Raw genomic sequence first — 22,475 nt, 5'->3', positions numbered from 1 at the left:
GAAATTTCCACTAGATACCATTTTGACTGAAAAAGTATAACTCCTGGATGTTTAAAAGACTCATAAAGCTTGACTAGCAGCCTTTTCCTCTTACATTACTCCCTTTCTGAGTATCAAGTCTTTTAGTACTCCCACATTCCTCTTATGCCTTAATGTCTTTTATGCTTAGTCTCAACTCAGACCGGAGCATTTCATCATCTCTGCTATAAGATCCTCATTGCTAATTGTCAACCTGAATAGTCAGACCTGGCCATGTCTCTCTCTCAAAAAGTCTGGATATGTTTCCAAGCACATCAACTCAACACGACGTTTTTGGTTTCCAAAATCTCCAGAGCCACGTTTGTCCCTCTCAGCAGCTCCCGGCGGTCTGTCAATCTATACAGTCTCCAGTTATTTAAAAAAGTGTTCTATTCTATTCTGTTCTATTTATTATCAGAGAAAGCTGCTTTAATTTTTTTTCATTGGCACAAATAGATAGAACTGACCTTCCTCCATATCACAAATATTCCGTTTTGTTGATAATGAAAAAAATCACAACACTGAAATGTAGCTTTTTTGTTTCCACAGTTTCATAAATGCAGATGAAAATGCAAATTTAAAATACCAAAAATTTTGTGGACAATTACTGGAGACAAGAAACACCTGGTAAAGATTTTAATTCTTTACACTTATTAATAATGTTGGTAGGACACGTAGGACACATGTTCTTCATGAGATCAAAAATGTGTCTCAATACAGATTTTTGTACAGATTTGATCTTGTAAATTAATTCAGTTAAACAAGCTAAGCTTAAACTATTGGTAAACTAGCTTATGCTTAAGAAAACGAATCACCAACTATCTTGTAATCATTAGAGCACAAATAAAAAAAAAAAATCAAAATTTTAAAATTCCAAAATGGACTATTAATAAACTAATTGTCTTTCAGTTTTAATTTAGCCAGTGGTTACACATATTGAGCATTTTGATGACATCAACTTAGGCTGTGGGAAAATCCATCCTTTCATAAACAAACAAACAAAAAATACATAAATAAATGAATAAATTCTTTTTTTGTTCAGTAACATTAAAAGTAACGATTTGCAGTAATTGCAGCTATAGTTTCGTCCAGGATGTGACTATACCCAGTATGCTAATGTGCATGTAAATTTCCTTGACAAATATATCGGATGAGGATTGGATGATGTGATGAGCCACAGGGATCACACATGGATACACACACACACACACACACACACACACACATGCACATGGTATAATCACAATTACACAAGCAGTAGGGAAATTATCTGATTTGCCATATGTGGTCTGTCTATCCATGCCAAGTAATACTGGGATGGACAAAAACATCTGGCCTTGTATCAAACCTGCTACCAAACATACACTCATGCACAGATGTATAAACTCACACAAACACACACACATATAGTAGGGATGTGATATCTGGAATAGTGGTCTATGAAACACAAACTGCTACAGTGGGGCAAAAAAGTATTTAGTCAGCCACCGATTGTGCAAGTTCCCCCACTTAAAATGATGACAGAGGTCAGTAATTTGCACCAGAGGTACACTTCAACTGTGAGAGACAGAATGTGAAAAAAAAATCCATGAATTCACATGGTAGGATTTGTAAAGAATTTGTAAACAATCGGTGGCTGACTAAATACTTTTTTGCCCCACTGTATATATAACATATAATATATACAACTAGCTTTAGCAATGAAGCAATGAATCACAATGTACAATAAATTACAGCAACAGTTTATAAAAAAGCATTTTATTATATTTTTTACACTTTACATACTTTGGAGGTTTGTTGTCATGTGCATCTTGAAGAACTTCATGTAATCTCAGAGTAGCTAAATGTTAATGAGATCAGGGCTCTGTTGAGTCCATGGCATCTACTGCAGATCTGTTTGTTCTGCTTTCATGACTCTGGCTGTTTGTTTGGTTTGATTTCATCAGAATAAACCAAATTAAATTCAGACTCCTCAATGTACACAAATCCAAACATATAAGGGTCACAAACCTCTGCACAATATTATATGCGTGCATGTGTGTGTGTGTGTGGCTGTGTCTGCACTAGTGCAGAGTGTGAAAGCACTCACTGTCAGCATCAGCGAGGAAGAGGAAGCTGAGGAGGAGCAGGCCTGGACAGGAGTGCATCATGGGATATGTCGACACATGCATGCTGTATCAGCCGTGAGCTCACTGCCTCACTGTACAACAGGACAATAGAAACAGGCTCTCACAACCTAGGGAGGGAATCAGGGAGTCAGAGAAAGAAAGAAAAGGAAACACAGTTATTAGTCCACTTTTTAGAGAATTTCAGACATTATATCAACTGTGGCTACACACACACACACACACACACACACACGGGCACACACAGACTTGAAGTGTGTGAGTTCCCTCTGGGCCTCACACTCCAGTTATGCAGCTGCCTCTCCCCTTCTCGCTTCATTAAGACCATACACTCATTGCCAGAGGTGTGTTTTGATGTGTGTGCACTTGTGTGTGTGTTTGAGAGAGAGAGAGTTGACTAAGTAGCTGATGAATTTCAACTTATGGCAAACATTTGGCATTAAAAAAAATCAGCAACTTCTGAAGTTCAGTTATGCTTTTCTTTCTTTCTTTTTTTTCCAATCTGCCAAGCAAGCAATGGTCTGAGTTTTTCTGCTTTATTTTTTTTGCCCATTATATAATCTACAAAGCTTTTAAGTACTACAAAGTACTTCAGTAATGGATTTCTTCCAAATGTGCGTCATATCGTCATGATTTCAAATTGATAAAAAAGGAATGACTGGCTTTAAGATGGAGGGGTGGAAGGCTAGAGCAAGGGATTGATGGATGATGGGCAGATTAAAGTGGGAGGAGACTGACTAGTTTTATCTGCTGGCTATGTTGCACAGTGTTGGATCAACATACAGCTCAATGTCTCTATCCCTTCATCTTAAGCCTCCTTCCTTCCTTACACTCTGTCAGGTCCTTTCCTGCTTTTAAAGTCTTTACTCTCCAAAACGTTCCCTCGTCACTTCCTCATATCCTTTCTCTTTAACTTACGTTCCTTCCCTTTTCCTGTCATTTGTTGTTACTCTCTCCATTGCATCATTCTTTCTCCTTTCCATCAGTCAATTTTTTTTGTATTATTCCTAACTCTCTGTCCCTCTAACTGTCTGTCTGTCTGTCTTTGTGCCATCTGCAGTGCCTGGTGTGAGTGTTTGGCATTAGAAGAGACAGGCGTCAGTCTGTGTGTCAGAAATCTCACAGCTCAAATCACATGACACAATGAGACATGGCAGATCACTGCTGCTGTCCAGAAGCTGACAGTGTTGAATGAGAGACACTGAAAGTGAGCAGAGGCAGGAGAGGGATGCGTCTGGGCCTATGCTGTAACGTACATGCGAGCATATGCGCGGGTTCATGCTCATGCTGCTTTACGTGAATTCCTGTGTTCGCTAACTCTGATTGCAAGTACCTGTAACTGAACTGTTTCTGTGTGTGCATCTACATATGCATCTGTGCGTGCCTGCAGCTGTGTCACTGAGAGGGTATGTGCATGTGTTTGTGTGCCTTCCAAAACTGGACAGATTCATCAGCGACGGCAGCAGTCTTAATCCCCTCCACTCGTGAACAAGCCATCTGATTAAAAAAAGACAAGGGGGGTGGGGTGGAAGAACACTGGAACCCAGAGCTCTTTGCATCCCTGCAGCTAAGGCAGCAAACAACTAAAACCCTCGCTGGATTTTCCACTTGGTTAGGTTTGGAACAATTGCTTTGGGATAACCTAGATCTCTCCGTGCACAAATTAAGTCCTGCACTGATTTACACTACTCTAGTACAGTATGGCCAGGCACAATACTTATTGTGTTTCTTGAGGATCTACCCAAAAGAAAAACACGTTTTTTTTGTGTGTGTTCTTACTAACTAATTCACAAGTTATTTTGTTATTAGCTGTAAAAACTGCTCTCAATTACACAAACTCTACTTATTGTACTAACTACAGGGTGACTGCTATTGTCATTCTAAATGCATACTCATAACAGACAGAGCATTCTTCACAGAGCATTCATATGCACATTTGTGTAATTAAGTCTAATTTGCAGAAAATTCAATATTGGTAAGAATGGATCTTTTTTTTTATGTGTGTGTGTGTGCTGTGTATGCCCACTAATCACTGCAGCTTATTCACTGTCACTGGAAAAGCCTGCATTATTTAGTAACTCACTTCACAGCGTGTCACGTTAATTAAAGAGCTAACTCAGGGTGGTTTAGGGGATGGCAGTGATGGAGGTAGTGATAAATAAAAAGATATGAGAAAAGGTGTGTGGAGAGAGGAGAAATATAATAACGTGTAATGGAAAAAAGACTAAAAGAAGCCCAAAATACAAACTTACACACACAAATGGACAATCACACACACACAGCCAGGTAGTCACCAGATTGTCATCTGCTGGCTGTTGTTGCTAGTATTACTGACGGCCTAACAGAAAGCCTCCCTCTATGCCCGAGCTTCTGCTGCTGCTGTAGATCACAGTCGGCCCTAAGCCATTCACTTACATTAGTCCCTATCACTCAATTATACACTGTCTGTCTGCCTGGGCCTGCAGCTATCTGTTACACTTATCGCTGGAATAGCTTCTGACAGAACAAAGACTAACTGAAGAGTGGGAGACCAGCTTATGCTTCTACATCCGGGACAGACAGACGGACGTAGAAAAGTGAACAGGATTAGAAAATATGTCCGGAGCCTTGTTTCAGTAATAATAATAATAATAATAATAATAATAATAATAATAATAATAATAATAATGATCAAGAAAACATAGAAAAAAACAAGGTTAAATTCATTTAAGTGCTATTTATAGTATTTATTTTAATCTATTGCATTCTTCCAGTTGTTACAGTCAATTTAGAACAGAAACAATTCATTAAGAGATCAAAAGTTGAGAGCTGAGGAAGTACAAGTCAAAAGGAAAAAAAAAAAAATTAAAAGAAAGTGAAAATCTGATCCAAAAACGGAAAGAAAAGGAAAAGAAAGTGTGGGCGGATGATGAGAGAGAGGAGGGGAGACTACAAAGCGAGAGCCTAGTACAGCTGGAAGGGATGTTGAGAAAGATAGAGACAAAGACAAAAGACAGATCCTAAAAAGCATAGCTTAAGGCAAACCGTGTGCCATGGAAGAGAACACTGAGAATCCTAATTTGATTTGATATTCCAAAAGCTGAGCCACCAAATGCAATTAGACATACTAATTAACTTATTCTATTTGCCCTGTTGAAATGGTGGCAGACTGACAGAAATGTCAATGAAGAGACAATTTGTGTTTGTTGCATCATAGCGCCGCACGAGGAAAAACAAGATAAGCTAAGTGGCAACAACAAGGTTTTTGTTGCACTCCTCAGCAGCGAGCTCAAGTTTTCTCAAAGACCATATTTTGATTATCTCGGGCCGCTTTCACACATGCAGCAAGTTTTATGGATCAGCTCATACGAACTCTGGAGTGAAAGCTGTCAGCTCATCTCTGGTGCTGTTATTTTATGAAGAAAGTCATCTTACAAATGACCTGTATGAGATCATTTAGTAACCACGGTAACACCTGGTGGTTCCTTGAAAGCACTCGTGTGGCAAAACTGGCTTTTTTTCTTCTTCTCAAGATGACTAACTTAATTCATAAAGGACTTCAATTCTCAGCTTTTCCTCCTTCTCGGTGTAGGTGGTTTTGACGGCAACATGTCGTTTGATTATTTAACAGCTCCTTAAACTAATACCACGGCTTAACGGCGAAGTTGAAGATGCTGCCTTGTCACTAACACACGATCTGAAAGCACTCACTGACGTAACGGATAGATAACAAGCAGTATACGATAAGAAAAAGAAGAAAAAGGAGCAAATTGTCAAACTGTCTCCTAACACAACAAAGAAAACACAGCTGGATATGGCTTGAAGGGAGAGTGTTTGTTTGATGTATATGACTACTGAGCATGTGCGTGCACATAAACTCATACACATGCTGATTACCAGTTATCCATCATCTTCCCAAGTGTACACAAACAAACTCAAACAGACTCCAGAAGTAAGCCCTCAGCATTTATTTAAGAGAAATTATGATCTTTAAAGGCACAAAACTTAACGTTGCGCTGGCACATTTTAATTGCCTCTGCAGAGGATAACTCACCCACCTTTGAGCGTTCAAGAGCAGCCGCTGTATGCAGGTAGATACATCATATGCCCATGTGTTATTATTTGTCAGTGTGAGAAAAACACAAGACAAGAGACACAGAGAAAGTGCTCTGCCGAGCCACCTCGCTGGCCTTTTCAAAAGTGACTCAGAGGGTGGTATCGTGTGGGCGCTGAGACGCACGTAAACTGTATACATCAGCTGCATATCCCAAAGATTCAAATGCTTATATTCAATTATTGTTTTTCATTACTGATGACATTTTCAAAAAATTAAGGCCATCTGTGCCTCAACTTTTTTCAACGTTTTCCACATTAGCCATGCATGACAGATCAAAAACCACATACATTTGTGAACTTGCTGCACCTCTTGCACCAACATTTTAAACCTGTAAATCCAAATTGGAGCAATACACTTGAAACTTGACTGCTGCGTGACTTATTGACCTCACCGAGTACAATGACGGAGAAGTGAAGAGCAATAGATTTTAGATGATGAATTGAAATCACATGTATTTGTGATATTAATCTCCACATTTTCAAAATAAGCAAGCTTTACATCTCCATTTGTTTAAGAGGACATATGATTTACTTGCTCTTAAAGTTAAAAAGAGACGCCCCAATTTCCTCAGTTCACACCATAACACACGTCAAGCACTTTAATGTGAGTGCAATGTGGAACAGTGAGCTGCTGCACATATAGCTATATATAGCTATGAGAACAAATGACCAAATACCAGTTTTCACTGGGAAATGGAGCCCCCCAAAACTCTGAAAAGTCATTTGAGCTGGCTTTCAGGACACTGGCAGCAACAAGAAATCAATAAGACAAACTGAGAGGGGAGGAAGAGAAAATGTGATTGATTGAGATGAGGATTTAGGCTATCTGGCTGTACTCAATTTATCACTTCCCCCGGTTCACCAAACACTCTGTCCTCCTCCCCTCACGACATGCCTCTTATCCTTTCTTTCTGCCTCCCTTTATATCTTTCTTCAGCCTGGCTGCTTCTCTCTCTGCCTCCCCTTTTCGTTTTTTCTCTCTCCCTTCGCTACCCCGAACTTTCATCCAATCCCAAACTCTCAAGCAAACTATCATTTTCTTTTTTGCCTTTGTAAGATGGTTTCACCAACATCTTACCTCTCTTAAGGAGCACTGCAATGTCAATCAAGTGTCTTATCAGGTGATAACAGGGGATTTTGGATTTTCTTGAATAAAAATAAGAGCAAATTTCATACTCAAAGAGGCAAAGAGTACCTATTTCAGATTGCGAGATGGGCTTCTATTTCATTTCAGAACACATTTTTATTTTAATTTGCAGACATTACCCATTTTTCCTTCCTCCTCAGTTCTGTTTCCTTGATGTTAGAATAAAAGCTTTTGAGTTGGTTCTCCCTTTTCAGCAGCTCCTTGCGTGAAAGCAGTCTGTTCTTAACACCTGAAAGATGAAAATCCATACTGCTGTGACATTGCTGAATAATGTGGAAACCTCGAGAATGGCAAACTTCACAAGCCTGACTGGCTCAATACTGTTTAATAGCCATTTATGTATTATGGTAAACACTGTTATCACTGATGTAACAGATGACAACTCAAAGACAACATGGTTGCAATTATTTATTTCAGTCGCTCTGAAGCTGATGAATAGTTTGTTTCTATTTTTTTTTGGGCCTCGGCACAATAATACATCCCACTAGCTTCACCGACTGCCTGTGGACTGTTGCCTTCAGGCAGGCGATTTGATTGCTTTAATAGCCGTTAGAGTGCTGAGCCAAAGCGAGTGCTTTTCTGATTGTCAGTCTCACAAAAACTGCAACTATTGCTCTCCACCGCTGACCATTTATGGCACCTCTTTCTGACAGACCAAAATACCCCGGACTGCATACAGTCTATTAGCAGGCAAGATAGTGTCATCATTTAGCCAGTGGGTGGTTCCAGTTTTCCCATTATGATTATACATTTCACCAAATAACAGGGAGGAAAAAAAGGGTGGGAAACTGTGCACTAAGCAGACTGCTGAATATGGCCAGTTCACTGGTTAAGCCAGCTGTGACTAACAGACCCACTCTTGAGTTTCTATTGGACCATCTCTGGCAGCCACCCATGATATCGAGAGAGCAAGAGGGAAAGAGAAGTAGACAGAGAGGAGTGGAGTGAAGTTGAGTGGATTAGCAAGAGGTGGGGGGATGACAACATGTAATTACCTATTTATCCAGCCTTTAGTGGAAGCCTCATCGAAGGCTAATTGAGCGGTGCATTAGTAAGAGGGCTGTAAAGATAGCAGCAGGGAGGGATGGAGGGAGGAACTGGGAAGAAGATGAGAGATGAGCACCAGCTGAGGGCCATGAAGGTTAAAGAGAGGGATTTCAGTGGCACACAAACCAAGAGCTGGAAAGAGACAGAGAAAGTACAGCAATGCGGTTACTTCGCTGTGGTAATTTTATGTCTGTGCCCGTGTAACTGGAGCTCAGATGCCTTATTTTAAGTAGCGGCAACACAGTGGAAACATTTTCAGCCATGTTTTACACGTATCCTGTTTTCATTAAATGTCTTTTTTTTTTTAAAAAGCGCAGCAGGAGCTGTAAAAAAGAAAAAATCTTGTGATTTAAAATTCACATTAGAGCAGAAACTATAAGCCAATTAACTCATTAATCAACCGAAAGAACTGGCAACGTCCCAGCAATGTAGCAACTTACCAGGGCACTGCACCACCGTCACCTCGGTTATAGTGTAAACTGCACACACCATCTCTGAATTACACCACTTCTCATTTTCTCAATCAAGTCTGGTTTACAACAACAAAATTGTGCCGCAGTGTACTGAACAGTGATAAATCTGCAATGAGCCTCAGAAACAGTAGAAACAGCACTCGTGTACAGTACTTCAAAATCTAGTTATGTCATATTTTTCGTATTCTCGTGCTTCCAAGTGTGCTTCCTCCGGCGGCATTCACTGTACAGCGGAAAGCCTTTATCGCTGGAGGTAAAGTGTCACATCAGAGGCAGTCATCTCTGTAATGTGTTTTAGTATATGGATGGACGGAGAGAGGATAGATCTATGGATCTATGGTTATGGTGTGACTGCTGCTGCAGCCCTGTGACATGCTACACGTGTCTAGCAGAACTGGATACACATCAGGGGGAACATGAGCGCTAACACAGGCACACATCCACAAACACACATACAAATATCTATCTAGCTGCCAGGGTGACCTCTAAAAGCAGGAATATGGCAGTAATAATTTACAGCCCTTTGAACGGCTCTCACATCAAATAAAATATGGATTTCCTCCAGAAGCGGGCTAACCCTTATGTAACTGGACCTGTTATCTACAGCTATAACCTATCTCCCAAATCCTCTTCTTTTATATACTATCTAACCTGGGTGCTCAATAGGTTCATCAACCTGAGAGCTCACTCAGCGCAGTCCTTTGCATTCTGCTCACTTTCCCTGAGAGTCCACTGAATGCACTTACAGTACCTGTGGTCTCAAAACATGCAACCATTCACAGAAACAGCCACTCACATGTCCAGTGGTGCTCAACAACTGAGCGAACCTCCTGTTTTCTTTTGACACTGAGGAGGACGAGGCGGCGGCAGTGGAACCACGCAGCAGCTCATAAACTCTACTTCACACATTCACTGAATTCCACGGTGCACCACAAGTCAAGAGATGGCCTTCCTATTGTGAGAGAAAACCACTTTCTTCGTCAATGAGAGGAGTGACTGCTGACTAGATAAAAGCGAGCTCCATTTGAAAGTAAAAAGTCATGCTTTTTCCACGCTTCCCTCCGGCTGATTTCATGCAAAGTGGGCAAATTAAATCAATCTAATCTCTCCTTTTCAACTATTCATCTGTACAAGCTCAGGGAAAACTTTGAAGAAGGCTGAAACCTACTGATTACTGGAAAAACACAGACACACAAATATTCCTAGCAACAACGAAACAGAGACAAAGGGGATTTTAAAAAGTCGTAAAGAGTAACTACCCTCAAGGTTAAAGGGAGTCCAAAAATACATTTCTAGATCAATCTTCTCCAATGTCATGTTACAACGTCTGAACGAGAAGGATGGGGTTACCAAAGCTTTTTTCCTCAGATTGATTTTGGCTAGCAGAGTAGTGGGAGTACATGGGTACGACTCAAAATAACATGCAGGGAAAAGCAACGATGTGAACACCATGCGTGGATTTTTAAATGTGTTTTTTTAGCACGTGGCAGCATCTTGAAGGATTCTTTCCAACAATATAATCAACCATAACTATTATAATTAGGAAGGAAACGTGCCAGAATCTTGATTATGTCTTGCATATGCTGCTGCCAATTTAAAGAAGGTAAAGAAGAGCAGAAAGACCAAGTTGTACACATGCAAAATTGCTTAATGAGGTGTATGTATAAACTGAGAAATAAGAAATAGCTTTGCGTCGAGCTGTGACACATGCAACATCACACACTTGTCACATGTGCCAGTTCCATTGGTTTTCTGCAGGAAAATTCAAACATGCTGGGTAACTTTCCAAAACACAAGCTGCTGAGACTACAGTTTACACAAAACCTCATATTTTCCATTGGTGGTTACTTTATATGGATATGAAGTTACATAGTTTGAAAGGACAGAGGTCTGACAAATGGAGAGATGGGAGAGCAAAAAAAGACAGGAGAAAGAAGATCTGATCGCTACGAGTTAAAAAGAAAGACAGGAGAGCGAGACAGAGAGAGAGAGAGAGCCTGGCTATATATCCTTTGGCTCAATAATTAAGAGTGGGGACAATAAATATGTAATGGGGACTTTTTCCACCAAGTGCGGCTGCCTCTCCTTCTTGGAGATGGGACCGCTGGGAGACAAGCCTGGGAAGAGCAACTAAGCACATTGGCCATTAAAAATGGATGCAAGGAACCCTGACCGGCCCTGTCGACCAACCACCCTGAATGTTGTGATGAGAGTTGCCGTGGTTACAGGGTTCCCAAATGGTCCTTGGTTGTCAGGGTGAATCAAATCAGACATCACAGCACCTCCGCCCTTCGTTGGGCTGCTGCCGCTGGGGGCACCGCAACACAATGATGTCACCAAGGAAGGAAGTTTGGACCTGCAGTGTGTATGTGTGTGTGTGGTTTGAAGAGCAAGAAATCCAAGAGGCAGAGAGATTAACATGATTTCCCAACCAGCCCTTAAAAAGTTCTGCTTGTTAGTATCAGTGCTCCATTTGTCTCAACTGGATCCAGGGTTTTATATAACAGCAGGCTTGCTTGTTTGAGTTCCTAGAGTAAGATGAATACAGTGGAGTGTTAAACAGATAAGGATCTTATTGCGCCATGACTTCAAAATATGACTTACGTCCCAGATCTATCAGTGATGCATGTTTATCCAAACTCATTGAGACTTTTCAGAGAAAGAAAAGAATATTTTGTTTTAGAGAGAGCGACAGGAGAGAGGGAGCAGTGGTGGAACTCGGAGACTTTCCTAAAAGAACTAGGAGGTTTGCTTATTGGCTTTCTGGTGGACATTTTGAGAAGATTGAAACCGCCCTCATATCTGACCATTAAATATGAAGTAACACCCAGCGGCCAGTTAGCTTAGCAATACGACTGGATGGAGGGGAAGAAGAAGGAGGGGCCTTAAGGGTGCTGTTAGCTCGATTTTGTTATCTTTCTTCAGAGACAGGTGAACTGTTTACTGTTGTTTTCACCTTTAGCGATAAACTAGCTTATCATGGGAGTCATAGTGAGCAGTAATAAAGTGCTTGAGTGTATTAATTAACATCACCTTTTACATACAGACTGACTGTGTTGTTCCACAAAGCAGGAAATCTGCACCCATGATGCACCCATAAAACAAGCAGCATCACTAAAAAAAAAATCTGTATGATGTAGCATAAGCAAAAATACTCAAGTAAAGGTCCTCAAAACTGTGCACACATCTATACAACATTAGAAAAAAATGTACTTAGATACTTTTAACAATTGTTTTGGAGGCAAAATTAGAAAAGGACATGCAGAGGGTTGGTGTGACAGAGGAGGATGCTGGGGATAAGAATACAGGGAGGAAGATGAGCTGCTGTAGTGACCCCTAAATGGAGCAGCTGAAAAAAGAATAAGATACTACTGCTTGTATGTGAGAGTGGATAAAAACTGCAAGATGTGAGCACAAACAAGAGCAAGAATCTATGATGCGTGTGATGCTGTGCACGTATAAAATGTGGAGAATATATGCATGTGCTTCCTTCTGTGTGTTTATGTGTGTGTGAGTGTTGGCCTGTGAGGAGAAAAGACCTGTAAGGTGGTGTACACTTTATAATGGCTAGTGACAGCAGTGCAGAGGTTGTCTTACAGCAGAGGAGACTAGACACCATGAAGAGAATACTGCAGGTGCACAGATATGTGACCTGCAGTGCTTTCTCACAGGCATTAACACAGCAATATTCTTGGTTGTTTGGTGATAACGATGAAGGCAGCAATGGAAAATCTTGCATGTTGCAATCTTGCAGCTTCAGGCTTGTTAAATGGACCTGTGGAGTAGGGAAATTATTTTACTGCTATTGTTAAATAATTGTCATCATTACCATTGCATTAATAATATAATCTGGAGTTTATATTGCATTCAGGGGTTGAACAGTGTGTGTCTTTCAGAAAGGCTAAAAGTCACAGGCTGACAGGAAACAGGCTTGCAGAGAGTTTTGCAGAAGCAGGAAGTTATTTTGAGCAGCAGGCTAAGACGAGGCTTTAACAATGTAACAGATAGCTTTAAGATGGCCTTAAGATGTTTATGATGATGTTAACTTTGTATTTCAGGTGCAGTTATAACTATTTTATACATATTGCATATCTGTGCTTATTTGAGTTGATGTTCAGGTTCTTTAAAGGTCTTAAGCTTCACTGACGTGACTGTTCAGGTGATACATGCTGAGGGAAAACTAGAACATAGAAGGAATTGCAATACATGCTTACAAAACACTTATATATCAGGTCAGTTCATATTAAGGTTTTAGTAGAGGTTCTTGGTTAAAACATTTATTTAGTAGAAGACATACACATAGTCTCAGTGAGCCTCTGGTCTAGTGAAAGGTCAGAAGTGCAACAGGTGAAGAGGTGACACAGAGAGCATGTGAGGTCGTGACACACACACATGAGTTAGATTTATTTAGAGGAGAGAGAGATTACTCATGTCTGGCTGTAACTGCAAAAGTGTCTCGGTAAAAGAGGAACCGTTCCTTGTTGTCTCGGCAAGAAAGAGGAACAAGACAAGAACTGAAAGGTAGACGGAAAGTACCAGCCATGAAAATAGAAGATGATCTTCTAGGTGAAAAGTCATTCTGGTGTTGATCTGATCTATGTATAAAATGTATCTGTGACGCATGAAGGGGCGTCAGTAAATCAAACCCTGATGCTATAAAATATCTGTTCATGCTTTGATTAAGTCGAGGACTACTGGCTGTCTGCGTACAGAGTGTCTTCCCACACGTGTGTTCATTAAAATCATTGTTGGACCAAGATCCTCTGGACCATGGGTGGTTTGTACTCTCCCTCCTCAATTGTGAACCTTAACAGACCCTAACACCTCCACATGCTAGGGAAAGATGAATGTGAAAAGCCTGCTGTCTGTCAAGGCATGTCCTAGTTTCTATGAGCTATTGATGCTCAGAGTGACATACAACTGGAGAGGATTCAGAAGTCAGGGGTCAGGGAGAAAGCATTTGGCTGAATGAAACGAACACTCACAGAGTAAACATGTACAGTACATACTCTCTACTATATAAACTGTAAAACAAAACCTTTGCTTGTGATTGCTGGAGACACGCATCACTCGATGAATTAATTGCAGGGTTGGTTTACCTAAAACAGGGCTCATGGGGAATGCTGTTCAAGTGCTGAATCTGAGAGCACAATAATCTGACACTGAGTGCTTTTTTTAATTGCTAGCACTAGTTTTTCAGGGCTAGAGCTGAAAGAAAACCCCATATATGTATAATATTTTATGCTGCTGAATGTTGTACCATAAGTTAAGGGAGCAAGCTATCTGATGTGACGGTTATATAAAGTTGTCGTCAGAAGATGTTGTAGAACCTTCAGCACTGCTTATTAAAAGATTTTGTACACTTTGGTTCCATATGAGCACAAAGCAGGTAGAAGTACATACTTGAGCACATATTGCTCCTTTCACAATGTGGTTATAAACTACACACATCCAATGCATTCAATCTCAACTAACTCTTCTTATTCAAATGTGAACTACAAATCACAAATTGAGGGTACAGAAGTTTTCCAAATATAGACTACTTGGCATTGGACCGACAGCATAATCAAGGTTTATTACAGAATGTTTTGTTTCCATATAAAATCAATGTTGTCCTTAAGATTCAAAGAGGAAGAGCTTCCCTCTAGAACAACGAGCATTCTGCACTGATTTCTGCCTAATGCGCTGGAGGGAAATCACTTTGAAATAGTCACCGATACCAAATTTCTCTACTGCTTAGATTGGTTGTGAAATTTCGAGTCCACACACAGAGCATAGACTGCAAGACTTTAAGGTGTTTTCCTTGAAAGGCTTTTCTTTAGAAGAAATCCTGTTTCTTGTGCACTGGCTTCTTCCACTACAGTCCACCTTCATAAACACCCAGCTCATCTCATCTCCTTCTTTTCACCCTCCTTGAAAAGTCTACAGTGAAAAAATGAATCTCATATAACACAACGCAAACTGGCACTGGATAAACACCAACGTATAGAAAACAATAACAACAACGCTCATATAATCATAAAGAGGCATAATGATCTAATCTGTCATTTCCTCAAAGGCTGATAGGCTCATACATCAGCACGTGAAAAGTAATTCATCACGGGGCAGCGGCAGATTATGGCAGTGTGCTGATGGATAGGAGCTGTGGATGGAGAGGATGGCTGAGTTGCCCTTGTCGAAGTTATGAAAAGGAGAGGTACGGGCAGAGGGGGGATAGGATGCAACGAGACCTAAATGTGTTCTGAACAGACTCATTTGTCACGCGTTGCCATCGAGGGACATCACGGCAGTCAACAGCTTCTGCACCTATACAGTAGTAACTGTGTGCGAGAGGGTCATCTAGTGCTCTGCTACATATGTGACACTGTGCAAGTGCACTTAATTACTACACTGACTGATCACCGGGGAATAAATTTTGCCCTTAACAAAGAAAAACACAATGCTTTATGTGATCTGCGAAATGTGCGCACGTATGTGCATAAGCATCCATTCAGCGATATGTGTTGTGGAATCCAAAGCATTTGACCCCAATCTCTGTTTCTGCATTATTTATAGTCTGAAGCCAGCTTCCCTTTGTTTGTTTTTCAAAGCTTGTATAAGGAGCTGAAGTGGTGGAAGAAAGTGAGGAAAAGGGAGGTGAGATGACAGTGAAATATTGCAGAAAGCAGCACTTTTCGGGTAAATCTGTTCTCTGAGTAAACACAAGAAATCACATCAAAAATATTCCTGCTAATTGATCACTTTGGACTTTCCTATAGTTTCCCAAAGGGATTTAAACAGTTCAGACCATATAGTTACTGCAGCCTTGCTGCAGAATGGGATTTAGGAGAGTTGTCGTCACAAACTGCACCAATGTACACTTGAAAATCCCTTTTCCCTTTATATCTGACACACACACACACACACACACACACACACACACACACACACACACACACACACACACACACACACACACACACACACGTACAAACACTAGAGTTCCCTTCCCTGGGCCTAGCCGGCAGGGCAACAGTGTGCATCCACAGAGACCTGCTGGGCCAAATCAATAGCAGCCAGCAGCCTTCCACAATGAGCGCCACCATTTTACTGGCTGCCACCCAGGGCAGCAGAGAGGCAGCTAAATTGTCTGTGAGGAGAGTAGAACGGCATAGCTAGGCTGCTTAAAATGAGCACACGTCACAACAGGGAAACAAAACAAAAAAGAAAAGAAAATATCTCTGTGATGCAGTGTGTGTCTGTGCTAGGCAGCCAATTTGAGCAAGCTTAATGTATGCTGCTTGTGCAGATGGAGTTGTGTGCGCATGGGCGGGGAAGCCCATTTGGGGTAAGCAAGCTTATCATAACTCGCTCGCTTGTATGTGAGCATGTGTGAGAATGACAGAGTGCGTTTTGCCCGAGTGAGTTGATGACAATACAGAGGTTTCTAGTTCTAATCAAAGAGGGATGTAGTTTTACAATTGTCTTTTGGATGATCGCTCTCTTTCATATCATCTAGCCAAAAAAGCATGCCTACAAACACCGCATACCCATGCACACACTTTATCTGTTATTATGTCTCTGTTTTTACACACAAACACACACACTCACCCCTGGCATGGCAGACTGGTTTCTAATCGGTGAATCAGCATATCAGCCAAGAAATGTCAGATTATATTATAATCCCGCGTTTTAGTGCCTTTAACTCCATACACATATATATTTGCGTGTGTGTTTGTGCCATAGTTTTTACACTGGCCTATTATGTCTGCCTTTCTGTGAAAAGGGAGGCAACACAGATGCCGACACAGAGACTCGCACACACTTGGACATGCACACACCCGCTGGGGAGCACAGACAGTCTCAGGCTCAGGCGGTGACAGAGCTGTGCAGGAGGAAGGGGATCAATCTGTGACGTGACTGATTTCTGAAGTGTCCCTGTGTTGCTTTAAAAAAACCACACTGCTGAAACAACTGAAGACCAGTTGTGCAATTAACCTATGTGATGATCAGCAGCTGCTTGTAGATATATATAAATTATCTTATCCAATGCTTTGAGAGTTTGAGTATCAACACAAATAGATGGTATTCATGTAGAGAGGTATGTTTCATAGCTTCTTATACACAAACGATTAAGAAAAACTCTGAATAAAACTGCTTCCCCATTCAACTTTGTGCTTTGTTCTATGGGTTGTTTCGTGCCCTTTTATGAACAATCTCAGGACGCTCATATTTCTCAGCATTAGGCTGGATACCTTGGTAAGCAGTCGAAACGCGCCTAAAAAAAAAAAAAATCACTCCATTGAAAAAAAAACGCTCCACAGTTTATTGATGTTCGAGCCGAGACAGTGGCAGAGCCCCGTCTGTAACTCTAGAAGACAACCTTGTTATTTTCAATAAACCTATTACAGGAGCTTTTTATGAAAGGCCGCAGTAGGTTAGGTGTCTCTTTGCTTTGGCCGAGAGATTCAGAGTATGCACAGGGAAAATGATGCCAATCTGTACACCAAGGGATGTATTAAATGACCAGTCTAATTTAATATCGAGATATTGAGAAACCTGCTAAGGCACTTCCTGTGTCTAAAGGGCATCCAGGAATGGAGTAGTTGGGGATTGCTGAGTAGGTGGTTTGGGATACATTAGAGAGGAAAGGCAATGATTTCATAGCACATGTTTATAAGAAGAATGATGAGCACAGTATGCAAACCTTTTCTGATGGTTCAGTGTTAGATAGAGATAGCATCTCCTAATGTTGATATTGATATTAGTGTTATAGCTATTATATATATTTAAGGTATCACACGGCTAACTTTATGTTATCCAATAGACACTACATTTTGAAGACTTGTACATATGCTGTGTCATTCAGATAATCCAAGCCGTAACCTCTGAGGCTGAGAACTGACTTGGAAGTGCAAAAAACTGCAGTTCCTCAGGTCTCCACTAGAGGCAGGCTCATAAAGCGAGTCGATCAGCATAGAGCCCCGTATTAAAAACACATATGGCTGCTTCTTGGTTTCTTTAATCCAAATATCAAAAATGGGTATTGTCACTATCTATAATATGCATAATAAAAAATGCATTCTGAAATAAATGAAACACTTATTGTGAACTAAGTCCATCTGATATGGCAAAATCTTAGGCCATGCCTGCAACATTTGCTCCCTGGTGTCTAAGGTCTTCTAAGGACAAAAAATGCCACGTAATTTCAAATGTTTGGTGCATGTAAAGAGATTATTCATCCCCATGCACACACACACACACACACACACACACACACACACACACACACACACACGCCCAGACTTACACATGCTCCCACACACTCAACGAATCCACAGTCTACAAACCCCGAGTCTTTTAGAGCACCAAAGGTGAGTCTTACTGTGGCTGTTACACACAGAAAACCCACACATCACATATCACGCATCATTTAATCCCAGGTGCCTTAGGGAGTCTGAGGGAAATAGCATGGCTGAACGTAATTCCTGAACATGAACAACAAGAAATAGGATTTGTGTTGGACTTTCAGCCCCCCAGAGAGAAGCCGAGAGAAAATGAAAGACAACAGGATGAAGAATGATCATGAGAACAAAAGAAAAAGCTCAACTCAAAAGACCTCTTCTGATTCAATTGGCAAAAACAAACAACGAAGACAATCAAAGTTATTAATTATAAATCAACAGACAAGCAGCGATGAAGGCTAATCCTGGACAGGCAGAAGAATTAGGAGCTAAGAGAGACTAATAGAATTAATGAGCTGTGGGTGATTGGTGGAAACCAATTTTAGGTTCCTAGTTGCGGTTTGGACTTTTGTTTGAGAATGGAGAGGTTGTGAAAGTAGGTAAAGTACTGAAACCCTGTCATTGTGGTTAGAACAACAGACTCCAGAGGACAGAGCAAAGACTACGCCTTCATATTTGTAATGACCTGGATCATTACTCACTGTAGAATGGAATAGTCATCTGTGAGACGTTCGTGTCCAGTGTGGACTCTGCAGCTCTATTTCTGTTTTATATTAAACAGCAGTAACGTGTATCGGGTTGACATTAAAAACATATGATGGGAAACATCTGCTTGCAAGGGGAAAAAAATGAGAAAAAAGTGTGTAACTTACAGAAAATGTAAAATAGACATAGCCACTGTCACCTCACAAATTGGTTTGTGCCATCCTGAAATCTTGACTTGAGCATTTTTTTTAAACATGACATGACACTGTAGCCTCATGTGCTGGTAACATGTCAGTACCAATGATAGTCACACCCAAGTTTACCCTACTTTCGTTTTTAGTTTGCGCCAGCCAGATGCGGCGCCTCCTGCTGGCCATTAGAAAGAATGTATGTTTAAGGCAATCCATCGCTGACTTCACTTTTCAGACTCAGGGCCGTGCCCATCTTTTATTTACAATCAGTGGATAAATTCCAAGACAGAGAGGTGCCAACACTGTCTGACTGACAAGTAATCTCTGGGAAAATACCACAGCGGTAATGGATGACTGCCAAAGAAAAATAAAGGAAGAAAGAACAAATGTTTAGATGACAATCAGTCGTCAAAGTTATATATTCAAAAGTGGATCAAGCAGTGGTTGGAAGCCCTGTCTTTGCAGCTATATGTGGTGCAAAAACTCATAGCAGTGATTTCACAGACATCACCTGAGTTTTACCGCTGTGTCAACTGAATAGTGGCTAAAGATAGAATAATGTTCTAATGCAAATGCGTGTCACTCAAGCACTGCTGTGGAGACAATTTCTGAGGAAATCTAAAAATGAATAAATGATTAAATAAATTCATAGCTTTAGAGGACCTAAGGCAAAGAGGGCAATAGGGAAAAAACAGAAGTAGATTCTCTGGCAGCAAAAAAACGAAGTGATGTGGAAGTCCTGCAGCCGTGCCACTAAGCCCCCACTGCAGATTAAACTGTACAGTAGTAAGCAGGGGAGGGAAGGAAAGGAGGGGAGAGACAGATAAAGAGAGAGCCAAAAAAGAGAAAGAACTGTAAAGAGAGAATAAAGCTTTGTGGTCTGGCACCAGTTTGCTATGTTAAACCATCATGCGCACCACAGGGATAGAAGATGAGGAAGAAAGAGCACAATACACACACACACACACACGGAGGAGACAATAAGTGAAGTAGAGGGCAGGGAAAAGAAGACAGAAAAAATAAATGTGAACCTGAAAAGAGTGCGTAAGAAACACATAAGTCGTGACTGTGGCCGTTTGGCTCGGATTGTGCGCTCATGTGATTTTGTGTGTGCAAGTGTGGTTGGAAAACAGAATTGTTGCGGTTGTGCCTGGCTCCTTCAGGGTGTCTCCCTGCCTCCCTGGGATTGGTACATGAAGGGGATCTGTAAAGGGACAACCCCAAACACAATCTCTTTCGGTCTCTGTCACACACTCTGAATCTCTCCTTTATTTTTCTTTATTCCATGCACTCCATATCTCATACCCCTTTCCTCCTGGAAAATCCAACACAGATACTCAGCCTCCCTCTCTCTCTCGCTCACAGACACACACACATAGGGAATACACAATCCATGTAATAAATATGGAAATCTGATGCCAGTGCTTCTCTATTATGGAATAATAAGCAGAGCACTGCTAAAAATGTCCATGAGCAGAAAAAAAATCTTTGCTTGCTTTGATTTAAAACAAAAAATCCAAGTAAAAACAGGATACAACCAAACAGTTTTGTTTTTCAGTAATACAGAAGCACGAAAAGAAGAGACATGAAGAACACGCCCACCTGAGTGGAGAACAGATGAAGCTAGGAAAGTCTTAAGTTAAATTTTTAATACCTTGCCATATGCTCATCTCCACAGGTGAAGACATCTTCGCTATTAATTAACAATTCACAGCCTGTATGTGGGTGTGATTGCGTGATGGACGGATAAACACAAAAATAACGAGGCAAAGTGAAGGATGAGTGAGCATGGAAAAGAAAAGGGGCGATGAAAAGACAAAAATTAGGTGTAACATGAACAAGCAGATCAAGCAGAGAACAAACCAATTAAACAGAGACATGACACGTAGAGTATCGATTAGCCTCAGATGCTGGGAGGAGTGTGGGAAAGTGAAAGCAGGGGGCAATCTAGATATCAGACATAGAAAAAGAAGGGAAGGCTGAGACAGAGGGGTGAACCGATGGACAGATGATAGGGAAAGCCGATATAGATTGGAAGCTGTCCCCTCCAACTGCAAAGTAAATCAATAGCATCGCTATGCCTCTTCCACTTGTCTCAGCTGCTCGTCCACCTATTCCACTCCTCTCGGCTCGTCATCTTATCACTGTTGCAAGCAGCGGCACAGCTGGATGCTGACTAACTGTAGCTGAAGCGAGTGCCTCCTGCTCATCCCTTTAGACTTACGGCTTCCTTTCACCACAAGCGTGTCTCTCAAAATAGCCTCTTCTAAAACATTTACAGATCATGAGTGAAGGGGAATATAATTGTAGGCACGCTTACTTTTTCACTCTTCCACCACACCAGGCAATAAATATAAGAAATATCTAGGCAGATATTTTTAACAAGAACCTTTTTTTCCTTATAATAAGGCCAGCCTGTCGTCTTCTTCCTTTGTATAACTTTTTTTTTCTTGACTCTGTCTTTTGTTATCAGCAGAACAGCTTGACTCGAGCAGCAATCTGGCACTGTTGACCCGCTCATGTTTTCCTGGTTTAAACTGTGTAGGCTGGGGTGTGGGGACCAATAGCACAGCCACTATAATTACCAGCCCAACTCATGAGTTCCCTGACCTTAACGTCACCCAATCTGGCCAAACATTTACTGCATGTATAGGCAATCATGTCACAGCTTAGTGCATATGTGTACACAGAAAAGTGCTGACAAGCATGCAAGATACACACGCAAACACATGCACACACACACCTGGCTCTGCAGACACTGGCATCCATCACATCTTGTGAAACTTAATCTCTCCACAAGGTGGAACAGCTGCAGAGCCACGCATGTACACGTGCACGCGTGCCCACATGTGCGCACAATCACACACAGCTCAGGAAAACAGCAGAAGATCAGCTGGAGTAAACTTGTTCATCTGCAGACTGGCATGTCACAGGGCACCTCTGACCCGTCAGTAGCAGCCTGTGGTCGTAAAAGCGGTAGAATCAGAATCAGAATCAGAATCAGAATACTTTATTGATCCCTGGGGGAAATTATTTATCCCTGGGGGAAATTATGTAGCAGTCACTGCTTAATGTGCCCGAAAAGTATCTGCAGAGAGCAGCGAAAGCAGGTCTTGTGATGCATGTATGTGTGTATTCCTTTTCTTTTTAACAGTTCAAATCAAACAGGCAGCTAATCATAGGCATCACAGTGTTCATCAGTGTTTCGGGAAGGGAATTATTTGGTTTCAGCTTTCAGTTTTAAGATACACATTAGGAAGTGCTCACACTTAGTGTTAAAAAAACCTTTCACAAGTTCTTTGCATAGAATATTAATGCGATGAACACCTGGTCATTAAATTAAATATAACTTGGATGAATAGTTAAAAAAAAAGTAAGTGTAGTTTTTTTTTTCATAGCATGCTAAATGTAGATTCAAGCATAGTGGGGTTAGAGAAACAACTGCATAT

General features: G+C 41.0%; 1 protein-coding gene across 5 annotated transcripts in view; it reads right to left on the bottom strand.

Moving 5' to 3' along the window:
* Window positions 1–22,475, bottom strand: part of ptprdb (protein tyrosine phosphatase receptor type Db) — a 164,293-nt gene that overhangs the window by 70,514 nt on the left and 71,304 nt on the right. For all 5 annotated transcript variants that reach the window (XM_085459469.1, XM_085459465.1, XM_085459467.1 and 2 more), the window contains exon 5: window positions 2,108–2,254. In XM_085459469.1, coding sequence (XP_085315595.1) covers window positions 2,108–2,189 — 82 coding nt within the window. In that variant the 5' untranslated portion in view covers window positions 2,190–2,254. The remainder of the gene's footprint in view (window positions 1–2,107; window positions 2,255–22,475) is intronic.

The sequence above is a fragment of the Copadichromis virginalis genome, linkage group LG6 (genome assembly GCF_057382275.1).
Source record: "Copadichromis virginalis isolate Kocher_CV1m ecotype Utaka linkage group LG6, C_Virginalis_male_GT1.1, whole genome shotgun sequence".
Lineage (NCBI taxonomy): Eukaryota > Metazoa > Chordata > Actinopteri > Cichliformes > Cichlidae > Copadichromis > Copadichromis virginalis.
Note: the sequence above shows the minus strand (reverse complement) of the source record. Positions and strands in the feature narration are given on the sequence as shown.